Raw genomic sequence first — 21,144 nt, forward strand, 5'->3', positions numbered from 1 at the left:
CTGTTGTTTGCAAGCATGGATTTTTTTTCAAATGAGAATTGACCTGTATGACCTATTGCTACGTTACCTCCACTACATGAAAACCATGCCTCTGTGAGCCATGGAAAATAAACCTAGGTAGATACCATCTGCTGCCCTGACTTTCCACCAGCAATTTAAAAAGAACAAATACTGTTATACCATAATCTTCTGAAATATGATACCACATGCCATATTGATATCCAGAGAGCCTTGTAGTGGTGCAACAGACAGACCTGTCTGCAGTTTGTTTTAGCACAGTGCCTGTGCAGCATGAAGGAGTTTACTGCTGGTTTATGTCATCCAATCGAAGAGTGCCTCCTGGGTGAGGGAGAAAAACATAGATTTATGATTCTACGCTCCACACTGCTCTCCAGTGTTTGTAACAGTGTGCGCCAGACAGCAGAACATTGGCAGTTTTTAGTTGTCAGTGCTGTGTAACGGGTATGAGCTGAACGATTTGTGTACAATTACACATGGGGAGTCACACATTGCTGTTTGGCACACTGCACTGATATGTGACAAGGACAATTAAGCAAAACCTAAAATTCAATCACAGATCATGTCGTCTGCTTTGTGCACTGATAGTAAGCAGTTGTGTTTGTATTCCTTTACTACAGTTTGTAGTCAAGTGTGCCCTTTGATTTTGACAGTTAAACTGCAGCAATATAGTTTTATTTTGTGGTCTAAAGGTGTTAACAAAAGCTACACCATTTAATGCTACTTTAATGCTACTAAAGGATACAGTATCCAGTGTTTCCCCTACCATTCTACAGGCCTGGGCGGGCCCGCCAGGCCAACGGCGCCCCCGCTAATTTTTTTGCGTGATTTTTTTTTCTGCTCTCCCCTCCCCTCTATGGCAGTTGACAGTAATAGAAGATGCAAAATAATTCAAAACGATAAGCATTTTGCTTTTTTTGGGAAACGCACATCCCATAATACAACTGTTTGCATCGCATCCCATAATAGTATGATGATACTTTGGATGCCATTGTGAACATAGATGCGTGCAGGTTAGCTAAAGGTTTAGCGTCGCCAGCGAGGGCCCCCACCGTTGCGGTCGGGGTATGTTTCGAAATCCCTCCAGGCCTGAACATTTTTCTAGGGGGAAAACACTGGTATCTGCATTTACCTTTTGATTTCCCTTTGCAAGACTCAAGCTTTGAGTGGGACAGTGTGCCACTGCACCACACCACACTGTGACTGCACCACACCACACTGTGACTGCACTCATCTTTCTATTTACCACAGGTTGTAGGCAAGGCAAGTTTATTTGTACAGCACATTTCACACACTGAGGTCATTCAAAGTGCTTTACATGAAATAGATGAAGGAAAAGAGCATACTAGAGAACAAGACCATTACAAAGTGAAAAAGACCAAGTTCCTGTAAAATAACAAGCAAAATGCATGACATAAAACATGAATATCAAGTAGATAGTTTTAGTAGATGGTACTGTAGATAGTTTTTCCATTGCAAGGACAAGCGGTCACAGGTGTACTGTATTTGTGTGTAGTGTGTGTGTGTGTGTAGTAGGTGTGTGTGTGTACAGTAGGTGTGTGTGTATTGTAAGGGTGAACGAATGGTGAGAGGAGCCATTGCACAGGGAAAGGGACTTAGCTGGGAGCTAATGAGGAATGTAATGACTGCAGCAGAACATTGAAGTGGGGAAAAGGGAAGAAAAGACATTCCAGCACATTCTCTCCTCAGAAGGACACACACACACACACACACACACACACACACACACACACACACGTGAAGTTGACCCCCCTCACCAGCACCACTGTGGCCTGGCAGAGTGTGAAGGCGACCCCCCCTCCCCCCCTCACCAGCACCACTGTGGCCTGGCAGAGTGTGAAGGCGACCCCCCCCCCCCCCCTCACCAGCACCACTGTGGCCTGGCAGAGTGTGAAGGCGACCCCCCCTCCCCCCCTCACCAGCACCACTGTGGTCTGGCAGAGTGTGAAGGTGACCCCCCCCCCCCTCACCAGCACCACTGTGGCCTGGCAGAGTGTGAAGGCGACCCCCCCCCCCCTCACCAGCACCACTGTGGCCTGGCAGAGTGTGAAGGCGACCCCCCCCCCCCCTCACCAGCACCACTGTGGCCTGGCAGAGTGTGAAGGCGACCCCCCCCCCCTCACCAGCACCACTGTGGCCTGGCAGAGTGTGAAGGCGACTCCCCCCCCCCTCACCAGCACCACTGTGGCCTGGCAGAGTGTGAAGGCGACCCCCCTCACCAGCACCACTGTGGCCTGGCAGAGTGTGAAGGCGACCCTGCACTGCATCAATCCTTTGGCCCGTCTCATCTGCGCATATAAAAAGTCCATGAATCAGAGCCGGGCTCTCTGCTCGCAGCGCCTCTCCTCCCTCTCCTCCTCTTTCCTCTGCAGAGCATGATTTATAGGGCGAGCTCCGGCGGCAGACAGCCCACGGCTGGAGGTTCACTCTTCTTCTCTTCGGTCTTCCCGGCTATCTACCACCCACCATGGTTCTTCTTCCTCCATCCTCCAACAGCATCATGCTGTATGCAGGCATGCTGATTCCCCTCACCACCTTATTCCAGCGTAGACATGCAGCCTCTGTTGTTGGGATACCAGTGGGCCCGTCTCATGACTAACTAGCCATGTCACCATATCATTCAGGCTGCTCAAACCTGTCCTGAGGGGTCAGCTACTTAGATGGTACGCGAACATAAGGAACTGACCATGATGACCGGTTTGTCAGAAGGTTCCGCTGAAGGCATCAGTGTTGCTCTTAAGAAATGTCCGATTCCATAGACGTCAGCATTTAACCGTTAGCTTTCTTTGGCCATTTTAATCCTTCATACCACTCATACTAAACATGATCCTTTTTTTGCACGAGAAAGCACTCTCCTCCTTCATGTATATGAGCCAATCACAGAAGTGATCATAATAAGATTAGTAGTGAGTTTGAACCTATTGGGTATAGAGTGGGGATGACGCTGATTAACCTCATGCCCTTTGATTGGTTGAGGTCAGTTGCATTTGGCACACTAAAGAGAATCACAGGAACCCAGCATTAAAGTCCATTACCAGGACAAATCTCAACACGTATATACATCAATAGGTAACCCAGGAACCGGTTCACCCTCTGAGAAATCAATGCAAAATCAATACTCGGCCACAACGGTGACCTGCACAAGATCAACACCCAGCAATCAAATTTTATTAGATTAGAAGCCCTTAATTGCATTTTTGTGCTTATTCACGATGCACTTCGATTTAAGAACAGACACAGCAATAATTTGCCTTTTTCGAATGAGTATCTATGAGAGTCATGATCAGTGCAGGTTTTGGACTTTTACATTTTTCATCCTTAACCTAACCCATTGATACCTGATGCAGCATTTGTGTGTGTATCCCTTTAAGACCGGGAACCGCGTGACGTGGTTCGTGGTCTTAAAGGGATACACACACAAATGAGGGATATACACACAAATGCTGCATCAGGTATCAATGGGTTAAACTAGACCATTTTGCGATGGGATCACTCCGGCCACAACACTCGCGACTTAAAACGAATTGGGGCCGAGGGTGTAAAGCGGGGATGTGGGGGAGTGCAATGTCCCCCCCCCCCCGCTCATATCACGGCCATACGAGAGGGGAGGGGGAGGGGCTTCGCTCGGTTCACGCTCATCTTCGGACACGGCCTTCATTTTGATGTCACTTACATCCCTGTAAAGTTTCGTGACTGCGTCTCGCACGGTTTTGACGCTATCGCATTCGCTAAATCTGTCCACAGACATATTGGCAAAGTACTCAAAACGGCTTCTGTGATAGTTCCCACTACAATAGATGTCACCAGGAGCACATTTTGCCATGATGACACACACAGACTCACAATGTGAAAACTATACCAGCCATCGTTGTCGTGGCTGGTAAAAAACAACAACAACAACAATAAATAAATCAAATTAAACTTGTTTTTTGTGTGTTACTATCATTTTTTGGATTCCACCCAGAAACAGAGATTCAGCTGTTGGGACTAAATTTTAAATGCAAACCACTTTGCTAGTTTCTCCTCTCATTTCTGTAATAGTCAACTTACTCTCCTTGGAGATTAGTAACTCGTCCTTAAATTCATAATTTCTGATGAGCCATATCGTTATTCCTCCTTGGAGGACAGCCCAACATCTGTTGGATGAAGGGAAGTGCTAGCTCAGCACAGACCTTGATACTTGCCAGCAATATTATATACAGTACAGGCTTGTATGGAGAGCCTCATGCCATGCTCCCCCAGCTGTCAAAAACGGGAAGGGCAGACAGAGGTCTACCAGGCAGAGATGGGGACTTGGACTTGAGTCACACTTAAGTCACACACACACACACACACACACACACACACACACACACACACACACACACACAGTGACTTGACACTTGACTTGAGACTTGTCCTCAAAGACTTGAGACTTGACTTGAGATTTGGGACTTGTGAACAATCTTTATTTTTGTGTGTATTAATATTAAGGAAAGGTCTACTAATAATAATGTCATCTAATCAATGCTGATATGGTATGCTAATAGATAAGGAGTGAGGATACAGTAGGCCTACATGCTTTGAATTCCTTAGTTTTAGCTATGCAGTGTTCTAAGCAGACAGGATGGCATCCAGCAGATGATAGAATGCTCATCCATAAGAGACTTGAGACTTGACTTGGACTACAGCTCAAAGACTTGAGACTTGTCTTGGACTTTTCAAAAATGACTTGTGAGCATCTCTGCTACCAGGTGACAAAAGATGGCGGCGCCTGCTTTCCCCGCTGCTCCTGGCACAACAAGCATCACTTGTGGTTTGTGTTTGTGAATATGTATATGCGCATCCCCGTGTCTGTTGACAGGCTATCGTATGCTGGGGTGGGTACACACAACAACACACAAGTGTATCTGTCACATCACCCAAATGTCAGAAAAAGTGGGCAAGAGTAGGTACAGTAACGGTATGCGGCATATGGTGCTCTTTTGAGGGAGAGGAGGCGGTAGCATGTATGACGTTTCAAAATCTCTGCACCACTGGAACGTATCATCACTTTTCACCACTCGCCATCTCCTCGAGAGGCACCAAAATGGCAGCTGATCGCCAATGAGTTTCTCCTATAGTTAACAAGTAGAGGCTGAAAGAAGCCCCGTCGGCGCATTCTTACGGCCATTTATAACCGTTAGCCATGCAATCTTCTTGCTAATCTTGATTGGATTAATATGTCTCCATCAACTGTGCGTGAATGTGAAGATGAATGATGGGCAGAGCCTTACACTATCTGCTGAGACAAGCTCTGAATGGATCGCTCCGTGTCAGACGTGAGCGGAGGAACGGCTTGAATACCTATAGGAAACGGTTTCTCTCTTCCTCTGCGTTCCTCTTCCTATGCGCTGTCAGGGGAACACTCGCATTATGTGCTTCCTCACCGAGAGCGTTACACCTCATCCCCATGTAGCGGTTTCTTTTACACAAGTTGTTTATCCTTTAATCCTGTTAGGCTTTAGCATTAGCAAAGGTGTCGGAGAGACGGGGAGGAGAAATAAGTCTCAGAAGCCCAGCAGTGTAATAGTAGCAATGAAATAAGGTCTCTTGTCAATCCGCAGCCTTTTCCTAAGTGAGAGAGCAGATTGATGGACGTGACGTGTCTCATTATATTATGCCCATCATTCTGTCATGTTTTCATCTCGGAGGGAACCCCTCTTGACATTTTCATTGATGTGATTCTTACTCAATGCAGCATGTGTCAAAGTGAATATATTGGTTCCTATAGAGCTCTCTGATGGTGACATTTGTTCCATACTTAGCTAACGGTTTAAAAGCACACTTTATTTTGCACTGAGAGCTACTGCTGCTTTTCCATCCTACTAGCTGGTAAATTGGATTCTCTTTGCATCCCGGTGTAAAATAGTCTCCGATGAGATGGCTAGAATTGCAATCCAGCCGGGTTCTTCTGGGTCTTTGGAACTGCGATTGAAAAGCACTGATTTAGCCAACAACATCTTTTTTTCCCGTGGCATTTCTTCATGCCACCAGTGGAGAAATCTAATCTGGACCACCCCCCCAGACTTACAGCTTCTGCAAGTCAGACTATTCCCAGACCGCCCAGCATGTTGACATGACATGACATGTAATGAATGTTTAATGAGAGCTTTTTGCTTGAGTGGCATTCAAACATGTTCATGCTGGTGTTTTGGAGGCTTTGCCAGCAGCTGTCACAGTAACTGTATCATCTCTCTCTGCAACGCCATTGAGATTGAAACCACGTCGTATAAGTTGCACATAAATCCTTTTCGAGCTATTCGTTATTACTACCGATTAGGGGAGTAAATGTCTGGGGATGCAGTTTTGTGAGAAATGACATCAGTCCTGATTGGCTTATATGAGCAATGCTAAAAGGAGGCTCTTGTAACTGAAAATGTAGTTTCTGGGAAAATAAAAAATACCAGTGCGATGGCTTTTGGGATGTTATGGATCTTTATCAAAAATCCGGAACCATCCCGTCATATTATGTGTTACTTTTGATTGGAAGCCTGCACTCACATTTTGATACTAGGTCTGTTCTGATACCTGTTGGAGTATGTGCACTCACTGTCCATCTGTCTGTCTACGTGAGCGCGTGTGTGTGCACGCACCATCTGTTGGATGCTGTGGGTAGCGCTATCAGTAATTGCTGATACCCGTTGGATCACGCTGTGTGTGTGTGTGTGTGTGTGTGTGTGTGTGTCACCAGCTGGTTGGTGTGGGTAGTGCCCATTGGAGCACACTTGTCTGCCTGCCTGTGTGGGTGTCACCTGCTGGCTGCTGTGGGTAGTGCTATGACTAATTGCCAGTTTTGGGCCATTTAAACGGCCATAATAACGTAATTCAAAAATCCGGCCCTGTCACCGTCTGCTCGGGACCTCTGCCGGTACCTGTGCCAAATATGAATGCTGTCAGGCCGACAGTGTCAGAGGAAAATGCAACAGAGACACATACATACTATACATACACATGCATACAGATACAGATACATACGTAGGTTTGTCCTTTTATGTGTTTATATATATATATATATATATATATATATTAGGGGTGGGGGGAAAAATCGATTCACCTAAGTATCGCGATTTTTAATGTCACGATTTTTTGGATCGATCTTTTATTCCAGAATCGATAATCGCAAATTAAAAAAAAAAAAAAAAAAAAAAAATTGGGTGCTTGCAGTCAGGCCACTCACTGAACAGCAGGCCAGGCGCCGCCTACTGGTTTACTAGTGGTTTTATTACTTTATTAGTTAGTCTGAAGTAATAATTACACTTCAGGGTTAAAGTGGGTGCATCTCATTGTAAAATTGGACTTCAAACGGCCCAAATCTGGCTTCAAACGGCCCAAATTTCACGCGCGTTGGCCCATATCGGCCTGGCCTGCTTGGTATCTAATGCCCGGCCTGAATTATGATCCCAGTCCGCCCCTGTTTTTAACTATATCGCCCAGCCCTACTCATGATATATAATATACAGTCTCTAGTGTATGATTCAACTTTTCCCATGTTCTAATCTAGTGTAAAAAAGCAAACAAACTGAAAAAAGAAAAGAAAAAAATAAACAAAAATCGCAATAAATCGTAATATCGAATCGCAATAATCGTAGAATCGCAATACTTAAGAATCGCAATATAAATCGAATCGGCACCCAAGAATCGTGATAGTATCGAATCGGGAGATAAGTGAATCGCCACAGCCCTAATATATATATATATATTAGGCATCTGGCACGCTCGATTCCTAGGCTCGACTGCTGCATGGCCTCGCCCGCCCTGCAGCTCGCTGAGCTGGCCCTGCAGCTTGCGTACGCAGCGTGGCTGCTGCGTGGCCTCGCCTGCTCTATTGCCATGCGCAGCGCACAATTGCGCAACTTCACATCTGCGTTCAGCATCAGTCTTGGGTTTCTTCTTGGCTGGAGCGGCCTCAGCAGCTTTTCTGACCCTGGAGGCTGTAGGTCGTAGGAGGTGCTGTCTGACTGCAACTTTAATTCGAAAAGATAATGGTCGATGTAGAAGGCTCAGAGGTCGATGGGGGGTCGGCCCATCGATGATGGTCGATGCCATCGTCCATCGTGCACTGCTAGTAGGTACTGTACAGTAGCTGGGCTTTGCTCACTGTCTGTCTATCTAACGTGAGTCTTAGAGAGAGCTGTGAAGGATGTCAGGTCAGTCAGTCATTCACCGTCACGTTTTCACCACTCTGCCTCACGTCAATAACTAACCAGATCTCCTCTCTCTCTCTCCTCCCCCTTGTCTATAGTTCTGACCGACTGATGGATGACACAATCAGGTAAGGACCGCTTCTTCTCTTCCACATCACGGAGATGTTTGTTTGCATGAATCACAGGCTGACAGCCATCCCTCTTCTTCACTCCCTCCTTACCTTCTAACCACATGGATAGACACTTCATGACTAGGGTCACGCACCAGATGGTCTTATGAACATTTCCAAACTTGTAGACAGGAACAAGACAATTTCATGTACAGTATATGTTACACATGATGTAATATACCACTTTTTGTTAGCCTAATACTGTATAAACATGCGTTATCCTCCATCCCTTCTTAGACTGGCTGTGGTTACGTTGGTATTCCAACTGTATCAGTCACTCGCACTCCTTCTAGTCATAATTGTCACTATCGTTTCATTTCTTCAACCTCTGAAACAGCAGCTGGCTGGCAGAAGGCAGGAAGCGGGGCTGTTGCAGCTGTTCAGTCTTAAATTCCCATGAGAGCATCCGAGACAGGACTTACTGTAGCAGCAGTTTTGATAAATAACTACAGAGGTAAAGCAACTGTCTTATTTAGCAAACTGTAAACGTCTGCTGGCTGCCACCGCTTACAGTAAACAATGTGCTTACACAAGAACTGTTCCGCAATTACAGTATAGCTCACCTGTGTTACATCTGCAATCCAAATAGAGACAAATCAACCGGAGCCATAGTGATGGAAATAAGGGACCAGAGTGGGTGATCTTACCTTTTTATTTCTCTGGCTCATGGACGTGTTTTTTTTGGCAGCATGACACCATTGGAAGCATTAACACTTTGAGTGCCACGGCCCTTGGGCAAAAGGTTGCTTGCTGTGCCACATAGGCCGCAATGCATTTTAAAACAGTCATATAATTTCTTTAATAATTACTATGTAAACACTGAACACGCACAAATAACGATGAGACTCTCTTCTATCACCTGCAAAAAAAAGTTTATTGATCCCATTTTCCGTTCTTTAGTTATGAGCCGGAGAAGATAGCTGCTTGATTGAAGCAAAAACACCCCTTTTTTTCTACGAGCTGAGATAATGAGCCTTTTGTGAAATTAAACATTTCAAGCACATCACTGACTCTGAAGCTAATTTTCTGATGTCTGGGTCTGTCTGGGTGAAGTGTATGCTGCTCTGCCTGCTCTGCGTGCTCCCCCCCCCCCCCCCCTCAACTGCACACGCCTCCTGGGTGTGTCTTATGTGTCTGTTGGCTCTCAGTCTCTGCTGAGTTTGCTGCGCACACACAGTGAATGGTGCGCGACATCCAGCCTTTTGGTTCCGTGTGTGTTTGTCACGGGCTCGCATGCTTCCAGTTCGGAATAATAAGGCTGATTATGCGAATGTGCTGTTGCAGCGTACACGGAGGTGCTCAGTTGTGACAGCGGATGCTGCTGCTCGGGGCACAGCTGGCGTTGTGCTCGTTGTGCTTCATGCACGTCGATGCATACGGACGGATGCGATGCGATTTCCTCCTTTTCCCCAGTGACTATTTCTGTGTGTTTGGCTCCTTTTTCTCTGATCAGGAGAGTGTGTTAAGCTAGCTATAGTCAAATGCACCATTATTCCATATTGGACTGAACGCCGATCTTTTCGCCATTTTAGAGTTGCTGACAAGGCGCAAACTAGTTTCTTCGGCCTGCCCTGTACAGCTATGCTCTCATTGTGTCTTCAGGACTGATTTAGAATCTGTAAGCAGTTCCTATTTGAGCAAATCTATGGTGGTCTGGAAGGCAATATGCCCCCCTCTGTTTGTACTGGGTACTAGGAATCTCACGGTTCAAAGGTCAGGAAAGTCACCTGCCCTCGGATTCCCTATCCCGATCTCGGGGGAGCCTCACCTGCCACGACCTCAAAATCCAAGATGGCAGGTCTGCGTTTCACCAGTAGTGTAAGATGTAGTAAATACTGTTTATTAGCACTTCTGTCTTATTTGCGTCTCATTCAATCAGCCATACACACAGCACTGTAACTAAAATGCGCAAAATGCATTGTTAACAACTGTTATTGTTAACAATGGCTAGCCTGGCTAGAGCTATTCCTTGCTGGTTTCCCCACTGTTTCAATGGAATGCGGTCAACTCGGGTGTAGTCTCACGTGGTCAGATCCAACATCTTATTCCAGCGACAGAGGGTCTGACTCACAAGTCAAATTTCCGGGTTCTGCCGACAGGAATTGTGCGGCGAAATCTGATTGGCTGGGCTGTTACGGAAGTCCAGCAATGCCGTCCGTGGTTGGTCAATTCATATGTCTGCCACAAGTTCCCGATACAAAAGGAATGCCCCAATACACCCATCCATCACTCCCTCCCTCACCAATCCTTACCCTTGAGTCTTCTCCCGACCATTCCTCTCCCTGTCTCCAGTCCCTCCCCCTGGTTAAGTATGGTCGATCGTGTTTGTGGACTGTGCTCTCTGTCTCCCTTATGTTTCTTTCACTTTCCTCTTCCTTAGCTTTTGCCGACATTCCTTTTCAAAGCTACCTTCACCACTGCTGTGTCAGTGAAGTTAACTAAGCCACTATGAGCACGTCAGTCTCTCCCTGCTAAAGCTACCTTCACCACTGCTGTGTCAGTGAAGTTAACTAGCCACTATGAGGACTTCAGTCTCTCCCTGCTAAAGCCCAGCCACTAATACCCCCTTTTCCACCAACTGGAAACTAGTGCAGACCAGTGGGCAAGGCACAAGGTTTTCCCATGAGGCCCAGGAAGTAACCCTGAAAGCTGTAATTCCTCAAATGGCCACTTGAGGCAGGGCTCAGAAGTCCCGTCGTTCCCGTTCACCCCCCATGTTAAACTGCCCCACTTTGTAACAGTGAATAAGCATCTTTACAGCCTGGGCCTCAACACGGTTTTAGTCTATATAGCTAATTCACCTTCTCATAACAACTGTAGGGGGTCGTTTCTTATATAACTCACCTGTTTGGAGTAAAATAGATGATAGAAAAGGGGATGATTGACAGGTCGCCTGTCCAGTGATCGCACAGCTTGCCAATCACGGACAAATAGCAGGTGGAGCTGCGGCTCTGGGAAACCCCCATGGTCCATCTCGCATGAGCTGTGCAAGGACTCAACCCATTCCCTCCCACTCTGCTGACGAAAAATCAAGATGGCGACGCCCACCGCGTAAAAACAGGAGCCCGAAAAATCAACGGCAGCTAAATGAGGCTTGACCACCTCATTGTTTCTTCTCTCTCCTGTCCCCCAGAGACAAATAGGAGGGCGGGTTATTCGTGCACATTATTATTGAACAGAACACACACAGAGTGTGAAAGGAAGCCATATCCTTTAGCTGTGCCATGGAGTCCCATGGAGCTGCAGGCTGGTCTAGGAGGTTGGAGTCAGCATTGTGTTTCTTTCTGACTGTGGAGAACCTGATCCACAGCAGAGCTCCTGACCTGGGCTGCTGACTGTCTCCTCAGCAACTTCCACCTGCAGGAGATGCCATGATGACACACACACACACGCGCACGCACACACACACACACACACACACACACACACACACTGCAGTCCTCTTCTGACAAAACACAGAAGACTGGCCAAACTTTTTTGGTCGTGTGCCACATACAGAAAGATATGAGGAGTCGCCGGCCAAACAATATTGAGCATAACAGTTTTCAACCAGTTACACTGAAAAGAAAAACTGTGTTTTTAGACCAGAAAACCACCTGTGAAAATTAATTTTCTATCAAAAATAACTACACGACAGTACTGAACAGTTTTAATGTTGACAGCAGTTTATTGTGCTCACCCACACCTATTATAATGGGTATTTCTGTATCTTTTCGAATTTTCTTTTCAATTATTGATTTCTGTGCCAAGACTAGACAGATAATTTCACCAAAATTCAGTGAATGTTGCCCGTATCAACTATGTGAAGATGTACACTGTTTGTTAACTGTGAAGTACGCAGGTACAAATTACTTCTTATTAAATGTATTTATCTTTAAACTCTAAGCAGCTAATTTTTTCGCTTTGTTATTATAGTTGCCTGCTGAGTTGCTTTGGTCCACACCTTTTTGTGCGTTCCTACCATTGACCTATATATAATGGACCAACATAGCTCATTGACTTTGACACAGCAAAATGAAGCTCACTTCCGGATATTGTTTGATTTCGTTTGATTGGTTGAATGGATTAATGCTACACGGAAGTACGAGGAGAGGGGGCGGCTGCCGGGGGAGTTTCCGAATTTGCTCTGTCTCGCTTATCGCCGTAATGCATTATGGGTAGTCAGCTACTGTGGCTAATGTAGCCGCTAACGCTACTTACTTTACATTGCAGTAAAATGGCACTGAATGACCAAATTGATTTAACTTTTAATCATTTCGAGAAACACTGTTTCCATACGGACCCCCAGCGTTGGTTAGTTGTTTATAACGTGACTCTATTTAAAACCTTATCGTACTCCGGTTTCTGTGCTGAATCCAATGGTCTGAATACAGAGAAGGCTTAAGGCTTTATCTAACGGTATAAATAACGTTAAATGGTCCGCCATGTTATGGACGTTAGATGTATGGTATCTATATAGTTACGTGTGTCTACTAACATTATTAAAATATCATAAAGTAACGCTATTTTCTGATAATTTGCTCAACTATATTTGCTACCTGATGCCTTGCGGCACATTGCTGCCTCTACCGGTCGGAAGTATTACTGTTCTTTTTATCCGATGTTTGTCGTCAATTTTCCTCGAAATTGGGCTATCATTTGGAAAACGGAGCGCGTTAGAGCATGAAAAAGACTTGAAATTGTTTTTTCAGACCATACACTAATTTGGAAAGTGTTTATTTAATACATAGACCGAGAGAGAAGTTGTCTCGTTTCCCATATAGTTGAATGGTGATGTTCCTGGGAGTGCTACACAAGCTGCGACCCCCACTGGCCATTTGGAAATAATGCAATTTCCGCATTGGCATCAAAAATAGGCAGACTGAAATGCCCACTGGTTCCTACCAAAATTCAGTGCAAATAAAAAAAAACAGGGCAAAATAAAGGGCTGGAGAACAGGTTAAGGGACATGGCAATCTCCCAACAGTCCTCCACACCTCTCTGTAGGCTACTAGTTAAAACAGTCACAACATGCAGAAATGGTGAACTATTTGTTTCTGTGTCAAGAGGTTAAGACAGAGATAATTTCACCAAAATTCAGTATGGTCAATGTATCGATATTATGCATGATGCACTTTATCTTTGTCGTTGCGGGCCACTTAAAAACGGGTTGCAGTTGGTCTGCGGGGCCATACACTGTACTTTGGCCACACCCGTCCTACAACGTCACTCCAAACTAGGGATGTTAACGATTAACCGCTAGTCAATTAACTGCCGTTAAGGATGTAACCGATTTAAAATTAATTAACTGTTTTGACCGACAACATGTTTTGTTACATTGTGTCACTTCAATCTCCAGAGCTCTCACACTGTGTTAACTTTGATACCAGTCCAGCAGAGGGTGTACCTCACCCAAACTGCTGGTGCATGCAACAGGAGTGGGCACGTGAGGAAGTAGGAGGAAACAAAACAAAGCTCAGATGGCGCTAGACAAACGCAGTCCAGTGTGGGAGCATCACACACTAAAAGACCAAAATGCTCAATGTCAATATTGTGATGCCCTTCTCAAATACAACTCCAGCTAATGTGAAAGTGGAACATTGCCCCCCCCCCCCCCCCCCCCCCCCAGCAAACTATTGCATCTTTGGGTAGAGAAACAATGTTAATGATTGATCGATTAATTGATCGTTAAGGTGCGTGATTAACGCTTAAGGAAAATGTATGAAATTCCCATCCCTATTCCAAACCCATGCACAATGTGCACAGGTTCTCACACACACACACACACACACACACACACACACACACACACACACACACACACACACACAGAGTGACTGATTGGCTGACTGGTCTCTAGGCTTGTTGCCAGCCCAGTAGGTAAACAATCATGGTGATCCTTTTATCTTGTTTTTCCCTGCCTGTGCTTTCCTATGGGGACCAGTCACACTGCGCCTAGAGGAGTCTCTCCTCCTCCTCTGGCTTGTCAGCTGGCTCAGACCTTAGTGTGTAGCCACAACAACAAGCCAGACACACAAACACACACACACACACACACAAACTATAGACCAGAACTGCGCCGCGTCTTCAAACGTCCAGCGCCAAGGCCGTGCCCCTTTTTAGGGGAAACACCATAGTAAAAGACAGTACAAGAAGCTGAAACCACTTCAAACAAACTATTTAAAACGGTTTAATTAGATAGAGATATGCTGAAGAGTTGCTGTGTTGTTATAGTTTCACTAACAATAAAAACAAAAAACGGGTCTGCGATAGATATGTTTTAATAGGGTGACACTGTCAATGTGGACGATGCATGTAACCTGGTGGAAACTGGATACAGCGTTCATATAAGGCAAGTACCTCGTGTCGATGTATCGCATTCCATGGCCGGCCGAGTTGAAATATATTGTCATGTCATGGTGTCTTTGGGTCATTTTATAAACAAAATTAATTGTTATTTTTCTATAGATTTTTTGGGTACTGCTATTTTACATTGAAGTCAACGCGAGTGGTTTGTGTTGTCCCCTAAAAAGGGGCGCGGCCTTCATGTTTTGCAAATTACCCGGATGTGCTGGCCTGGTCTATTTGTTGTTGACGTAGATATGTCATTTTCTTTACTTTTCTAGTTGGCCTGAGCTACAGAAATGACCACTGCCGCTGTACGTAACTTTGTAAAGAAATACTGTAATTCCATAAATGCTTGATGCTGAGTTGCAGTGAAGATACAGACAAGACGCACGTGTGCTGTGTTTTACTCTGAAGCACAATGATTGCATTAGGGTTAGAGCGACTGATTAAAAAGCCGTCACTTTCGCCTACATGTAGGGTTGGGTCGATGCCATCGTCCATCAACGATGGACGATGGCATCGACCACTGAGCCCTCTCTACATCGCAACATCCTGATGGTGCTTCGACGCCCAAATTAGTATTCGAATGCTTCGTTCCCCTCTCTCTCTCTCTCTCTCTCCACGGCGCAGCCTAGGGTAGGTCATTTATGGGTCATGCACAGTCAAGTCACATAAGGTGGTGTCACTTCGTGGCCTCTAGTTTGCCAGCTGGGTGGTGCTTAGACCTTTGGGCCAATCACGGTGCTTAAACACGGAAAAGTAACTTCACATAACCGGGACGCGCTGCTGGGCGACAAACAAACGCACATTCAAATGAGAAGCGGTTTACTCTGAAGCGTGCGGTGCTGAGAGGTTGTGTTATGAATGAAATGTCGATAAAGAAGAAACTACACATTCTTTCCTATTTTCAACCCAGGACATGTTTGAGTACATGTTTGTTTTGATGAAGTAGCTCCATTATGAGCGAAGCTAGGGGCTGCTGTGTCTGATACTCAAGTTGCCACACAGCCGTCACCGCCACAGCTGCCACAGTAGTTGCCAGAGAACGAACGCGCAACTTTTGTGTCCTGGATTTTATTATTTTTTATTTATTTATTTATTTCCCGGTAGACATCGCCCAACCGAGTGAAATCCCATAGGCTGTGACTTCGGGCATTGTCAGTAACATGGAACTGAGAAACTGGGCATGCCTCTCAAGTTGTCATAATTTAAATAGATCACAAGATAATTTGTTTTGTGGTCCGTTGCACCCCTAGTGGATTTAACTGGCCCCCTCAATCCCGCAATTTGCCACAAAAAAGACTTCTATATGTCTTTAATTTTGTCTTGTTACTAATTGTGGCGATATCTGAATAGAAGCTAATTTGCGGACACTCTGCGGTTCTTCTACTGTAGCACTCATGCAGACTCCAGTGTAGAAGTGAAGGGCTGAGAAGCAGCCTCAGTAGTTGCTATTGATTAGCAGGGTAACAGATGCCGCTGAAGGCCGGCGTGGAGGCTGAAGTTATCTCTGCCAACTGGCCAGGTGCACTCTCCTGCCTCTCCTGCCCTCAAAGATGCTGAGGCCAAAGTTTGAAGACAGTATCACAGCAACTCTATACCCTCCTTCTGCAACACCAACTAACTCGCAGCGCAGACACACTTTCTACACACACAAAGTTGAAGGAGAATGTTCGCCTGTAGGTGACCGACTGTTTCGCCCAAGAATGAATCTCTGTGGCAGTTGTTGGCAGTGACACTCTTTCAATAGTCTATATTCCCATAGTTACTCATAGCTTTGCCTCGAGAAATGAGCATCGCAAACCTGCAAAGTGCATTTCATAATGTGCACCTTCAAAATACTGTGTTCTGCGATGTTCAGTGTACGTGAGGGAAAAAAGCAATATTTAGCCCGATTTATCAAATGGGTGGTCACGCATTAAACACTTGTTTTTTGTTGTTATTGCAGCATATAGTTTTTTCTTGCATTGTACAGGACGGAGAGAAACGACTAGTAACAATGATCAAATAAATATATCAATATTTTGTACATCTGGCTTAAATCAACACTATGTAGTTTGGCAGCATATGTGTAATTATGCGTAGAAACGTTATTTTTCCGTTACACATTTGTCTCACCTCCAAAAGCTTACCTAATTTTCATGTTAATAGTGGGTGCCCTTTTCCCCCAAATATCCCTGGTGGGAATGAATTGCGTATTACTACTGTAGCACAGCGCGAGCTTCTCAATCTCACCCAACCCTGCCCCAACCTCTTCTCAGCCTGCCCCCCGCAGGCTGCTGAAAGAGACACACACACAACGCTACAGTACATGTGTGGGGCTTGTGTGTGTGTTTTGATATAACGCTCTCTCCCTTCCTATTAATGTCTCTCTCTCTCACTCCCTCTCTCTCTCTCTCTCTCTCTCATATGCACCATTCTGAGCATGCTCAGTCGAGCAATTGTGCCGCGCCACGGAGCGCACAGCTATTATATTAGTAAAGCTTAAGCACTGTTCTGGAGCAGGGCCGTGTGTTGCTCTTGTGTTGGCCGTGTGCAAGTAGACCGAGTAGCAGCTGATAGCATCTCCATCATACTCCTCCTTCCTTCTTTCCACAGCAGAAATATGTGCTTTTCCCCCACATCACATCACATCACATCACATCACATCACATGCCATCCAGCCCCATGCTGTGAAACGTGTACAGTCACAGCACTTCACAGTCCTAATAAGTGCAACCAAGATATGTCTTATTTGTATTTGATGTGTTGTATTTTGGTTCCTCTCTGTCTCTCTCCAGTATTGCCATGGCGACCAAGGAGAACATGACCTCCCAAAGGGGCATACTGAAGTCCATACAGAGCAGGGTCAACACACTGGCCAGTATCCTTTTTAATGTGTGTGTGTGTGTGTGTGTGTGTTTGTGTGTGTGTGTGTGTGTGTGTGTGGGGGTGGGGGGCGTGCCCACTGCCCGCCCAGCACAAACACCAATGAGAGACAACATGCATTGATTCTTGAAGGAAAGCTGATTGATTGATGGAATGGAATATCTGCGTGTCCTTCAGAAAGCAAGTGGGTTCAGGGCATCTGGGTAGTGTAGAAGTAAAAGCACTCACTCACCACCGCAGAGACCCGGGTTCAATTCCCGTCAGCGGTGCCTCCGGCTTGGTCAGACGTTCCTACAGACACAATTGGCCGTGTCTGCGGGTGGGATGGGAAGCCGGTGGGGTCTGGGATCAATCCAAATGTGCGGACTCGCAGGCTCGCGGACTTTGTGGTGCGATGTAAGAAATACCCAATTTAGCCATAGTCCACTACTCCCTTATTTAGAAATATTTCTGTATTTGAATGTGTGCATAGCCTATAAAGATGGTTTCAACTTGACAACAAAAACGTTCTAAATTGAACCCCAGCTCACTTCCTGTTGCAGTGTTTGCTATGGACAGAGGTGAAGAAAAGAAAGAAGCAGAGCAGGACTGACAACTCCGTGAAAACAGTCTATAGAAATAAAGGCCTGTCTATGCGGCTTATATACTGTAATTTCACGGTAAGTACGACTGAAGTCCACAAGGGGGGGTGGAGCGGGGGGGCAATAGCGGATCCTCCCACGTACTGCATCCTGCCAGTGAAAGTCCTCGCTGCCAGGTGAAGCTGCTGGCGATTACACATGTATCAGAGGAAGCATGTGCGACGCAGGGGGGTGGAGCAATGACCGGGACAGCAGGGGGGGGAATTGGCCAAGTACAACGGACCCTTTTCGCCGCAGCCATTTTGTGTCTCAAGGCAGGGTAAACACAGGTATGTGGTGTAACCAATAACATTAACGAGGGCCCCAGCACTGGAACACCGAAATGGGACAGAAGTTGGAAGCCATCATCAATGTTATTGGTTACACCTGTGTTTACCCTGCCTTGAGACACAAAACGGCTGCTGAGAAAAGGGTCATTTGAGGAGAAGATGGGAGAGAGAAATAAGGAAGGAAAAAAAAACCAATTGAAGTACAAAACAAAAAAGTTATTATTATTACAAGACTAGTTGTGCCCAGTGCTAGCTGCTTTTGTCCCACAACTTTCTTGAGTGATGAGCAGAGCTGGAGCCCAACTGAGCCAAGAACTTCCAAATCAAAGGCTGCAACAGGTGGATTGAGGAATTGGGAAACATCCGTTACGTTGATGAGCTGGTCATATCTTCTATCGATCGCCTGACCTGCAATATGCTGGCTGAGCCAAATAAGGAAAGTAATCAATCAAAGCAAAGATTGGTGGTTGTAGATCATTAAAGAAAAACAATATTTCGCGGTTCTCCCTCCCAGTTCTGCAAAAATAGCCCGGTGAAGGTCCTGGTACCGAATTGTTTTCAATAAAGTTGCTTTAATTGAGTTCAGTAGATTGTGTGTGTGTGTGTGTGTGTGTGTGTGTGTGTGTGTGTGTGTGTGTGTGTGTGTGTGTGTGTGTGTGTGTGTGTGTGTGTGTGTGTGTGTGTGTGTGTGTGTGTGTGTGTGTGTGTGCGCGTGCGCGTGCGCGTGTGCGTGCGCTTTTCTTTCACCTTGTACTCAGGAGTCCAAAAACGCCACTATTTGATGGTTGTGGGTCACACAAAGTTAATTAAAGGACAGATGTTATGTTTAATTGAGTTCTGCTTGAGGGCTTATAATCCAATGCAACTTGAAACTGCTTCGATCTCCCTTAACTCCTTCCTCTCCTAGACCGTTTCCCAGCCATCAACAACCTCATCCAGCGAATCAACCTGCGCAAGAGGCGGGACTCGCTCATCCTGGGCGGAGTCATCGGCATGTGCACCATTCTCCTGCTGCTCTATGCTTTCCACTGATAGACTGGCCTGGGGACCAAACGCTTTTTAAAGGGGGCAGGATTGTTCTGCTCCCTAAAGCATGGGAACCCCCCAGGAGACGGAGCTCAGTGATTGGAGGATCCTGGAGGCTGCTCAGCAGAAGGACATTTGATTGGTCCAATTCTAGGACAGGACCAGCATCAGCCAACACAAACTGCTGTACGGATTTTGTATTTAGCGGTGGGACAGGTGCGGGCTGGTGGTTGTGTGCTGTTCTGCCAATAAGGGAATGAAGACCAAAAGTACTAATAGGACTACATTTTAACGAATTCTATAGATAACTGGCTTGGAGAAAGACTTTGTGCCGAGGACGGTTTGAAGAGACGAGGACTCAGATGCAGAATGTTGTCCTTTTCTGAGGTGGAAAAGATTTTTAGTTGAATGGTCCTTTTTTGAAGTGGGGTGGACGGTTCATCATGGGCTGTAAAATGTGCATTAATAAATTATTCATATTCATTATGTACAAAGGTGTGTGACACTAGATACTCAACACTTAAAATGTTTTATTTTTCAAAATATATAAATTCAACTCTTGAAATATCTATTGGGCCTTGTAATTTCAGACAGACAACGATGCGTCATTATGAAGAAGATATGGTAACCTCTAGACGTGTTGCACTGCACGGAGGGTTAATGCACAATTGTGCACAACTTTTTTTTGTTTCCCTGTCACAAAAGGGGTGAAAGGGAAAAAATAAATAAATATATATATATATATAATATATATACACACGTCTCTCTCACACACACACACACATTAAGTAGAGCAATGTGTAGTCACCGATACGACAATAACACAAGTTACTCCAGGCGTTCCATACATTTTACCTTTAGAATCGAAGTGACCTGGTCTGTTGTAGATCGTTTTGAAGGTGTGAGTCCGTGCGAGATGGGAGTGATCCAGACGAGAGTCATCAGATGAACGCCGTGCTTTTTGGGTCGTACGACTGAGAGAAGCCGGGCAGCTCTGTGTGTGTTTCTGCCTCGCAGCTTGAGGCTGTGACACGCCTGGAATCAAGTTCTTAAAATAAAATGTCCTCACTTCACTGGACTGAAGGGTGAGACATTTGGTGAGTTGTCCTCATTCCCTCTGTCTTGATGTCTCCTCGCTCACAAAGACACACTGGAAGTAGGGGGGGGGGAGTTTGCAGACGAGCGGTTTCTTGTAAAATGCCTTAGTGCCACTTAGTGAAAAGTGTCTTCATCTTTTGTCAGGTTTATCATCTGAACTTTACTGGAACCCCTCTAATATTTTGCAGTGTTGTGTTCCAATCCTGAGTGCCCCAACCCCACCCCCCCCCATCCACCCCCTCCAAGTTGTTGATAGATGAAAGAGGCTAACTGAAGATATGGACTGAAGAGGGGAGCTGCCCTGAATGATCCTCCCGCTCCTACAGGTACTACTCTTTCAAAATGTGTGTGCATTAAACAAGTGATCACTATGAAATGCTGCAAAAGGCAATTTTACAGCCAGGTTGACAAGTAGCATTGAACCTTTATTCAGGGGAGTCTCACTGAGAGCAATGCTCTGTTCACATTCACACCTGGAAGCTGACCAGTACAACCACAGGCTGTTGTGCTGTCCACTGAGCAGCTCCACTGGAGCGGTTGG

General features: G+C 45.6%; 1 protein-coding gene across 1 annotated transcript in view; it reads left to right on the forward strand.

The window, feature by feature from the left end:
* The window catches only part of gosr1 (golgi SNAP receptor complex member 1), a 51,446-nt gene extending 31,372 nt beyond the window's left edge, over positions 1 to 20,074 (forward strand). The window contains exons 7-9 of the mRNA XM_083637061.1: positions 8,303 to 8,332; positions 17,482 to 17,564; positions 19,387 to 20,074. Of these exons, the coding sequence (XP_083493187.1) occupies positions 8,303 to 8,332; positions 17,482 to 17,564; positions 19,387 to 19,511 (238 nt within the window). The 3' untranslated portion in view covers positions 19,512 to 20,074. The remainder of the gene's footprint in view (positions 1 to 8,302; positions 8,333 to 17,481; positions 17,565 to 19,386) is intronic.
* The last annotated feature ends 1,070 nt before the right edge of the window (positions 20,075 to 21,144 follow it).

This window comes from Poromitra crassiceps (genome assembly GCF_964638095.1).
Source record: "Poromitra crassiceps genome assembly, chromosome: 5".
Taxonomy (NCBI): Eukaryota; Metazoa; Chordata; class Actinopteri; order Beryciformes; family Melamphaidae; genus Poromitra; species Poromitra crassiceps.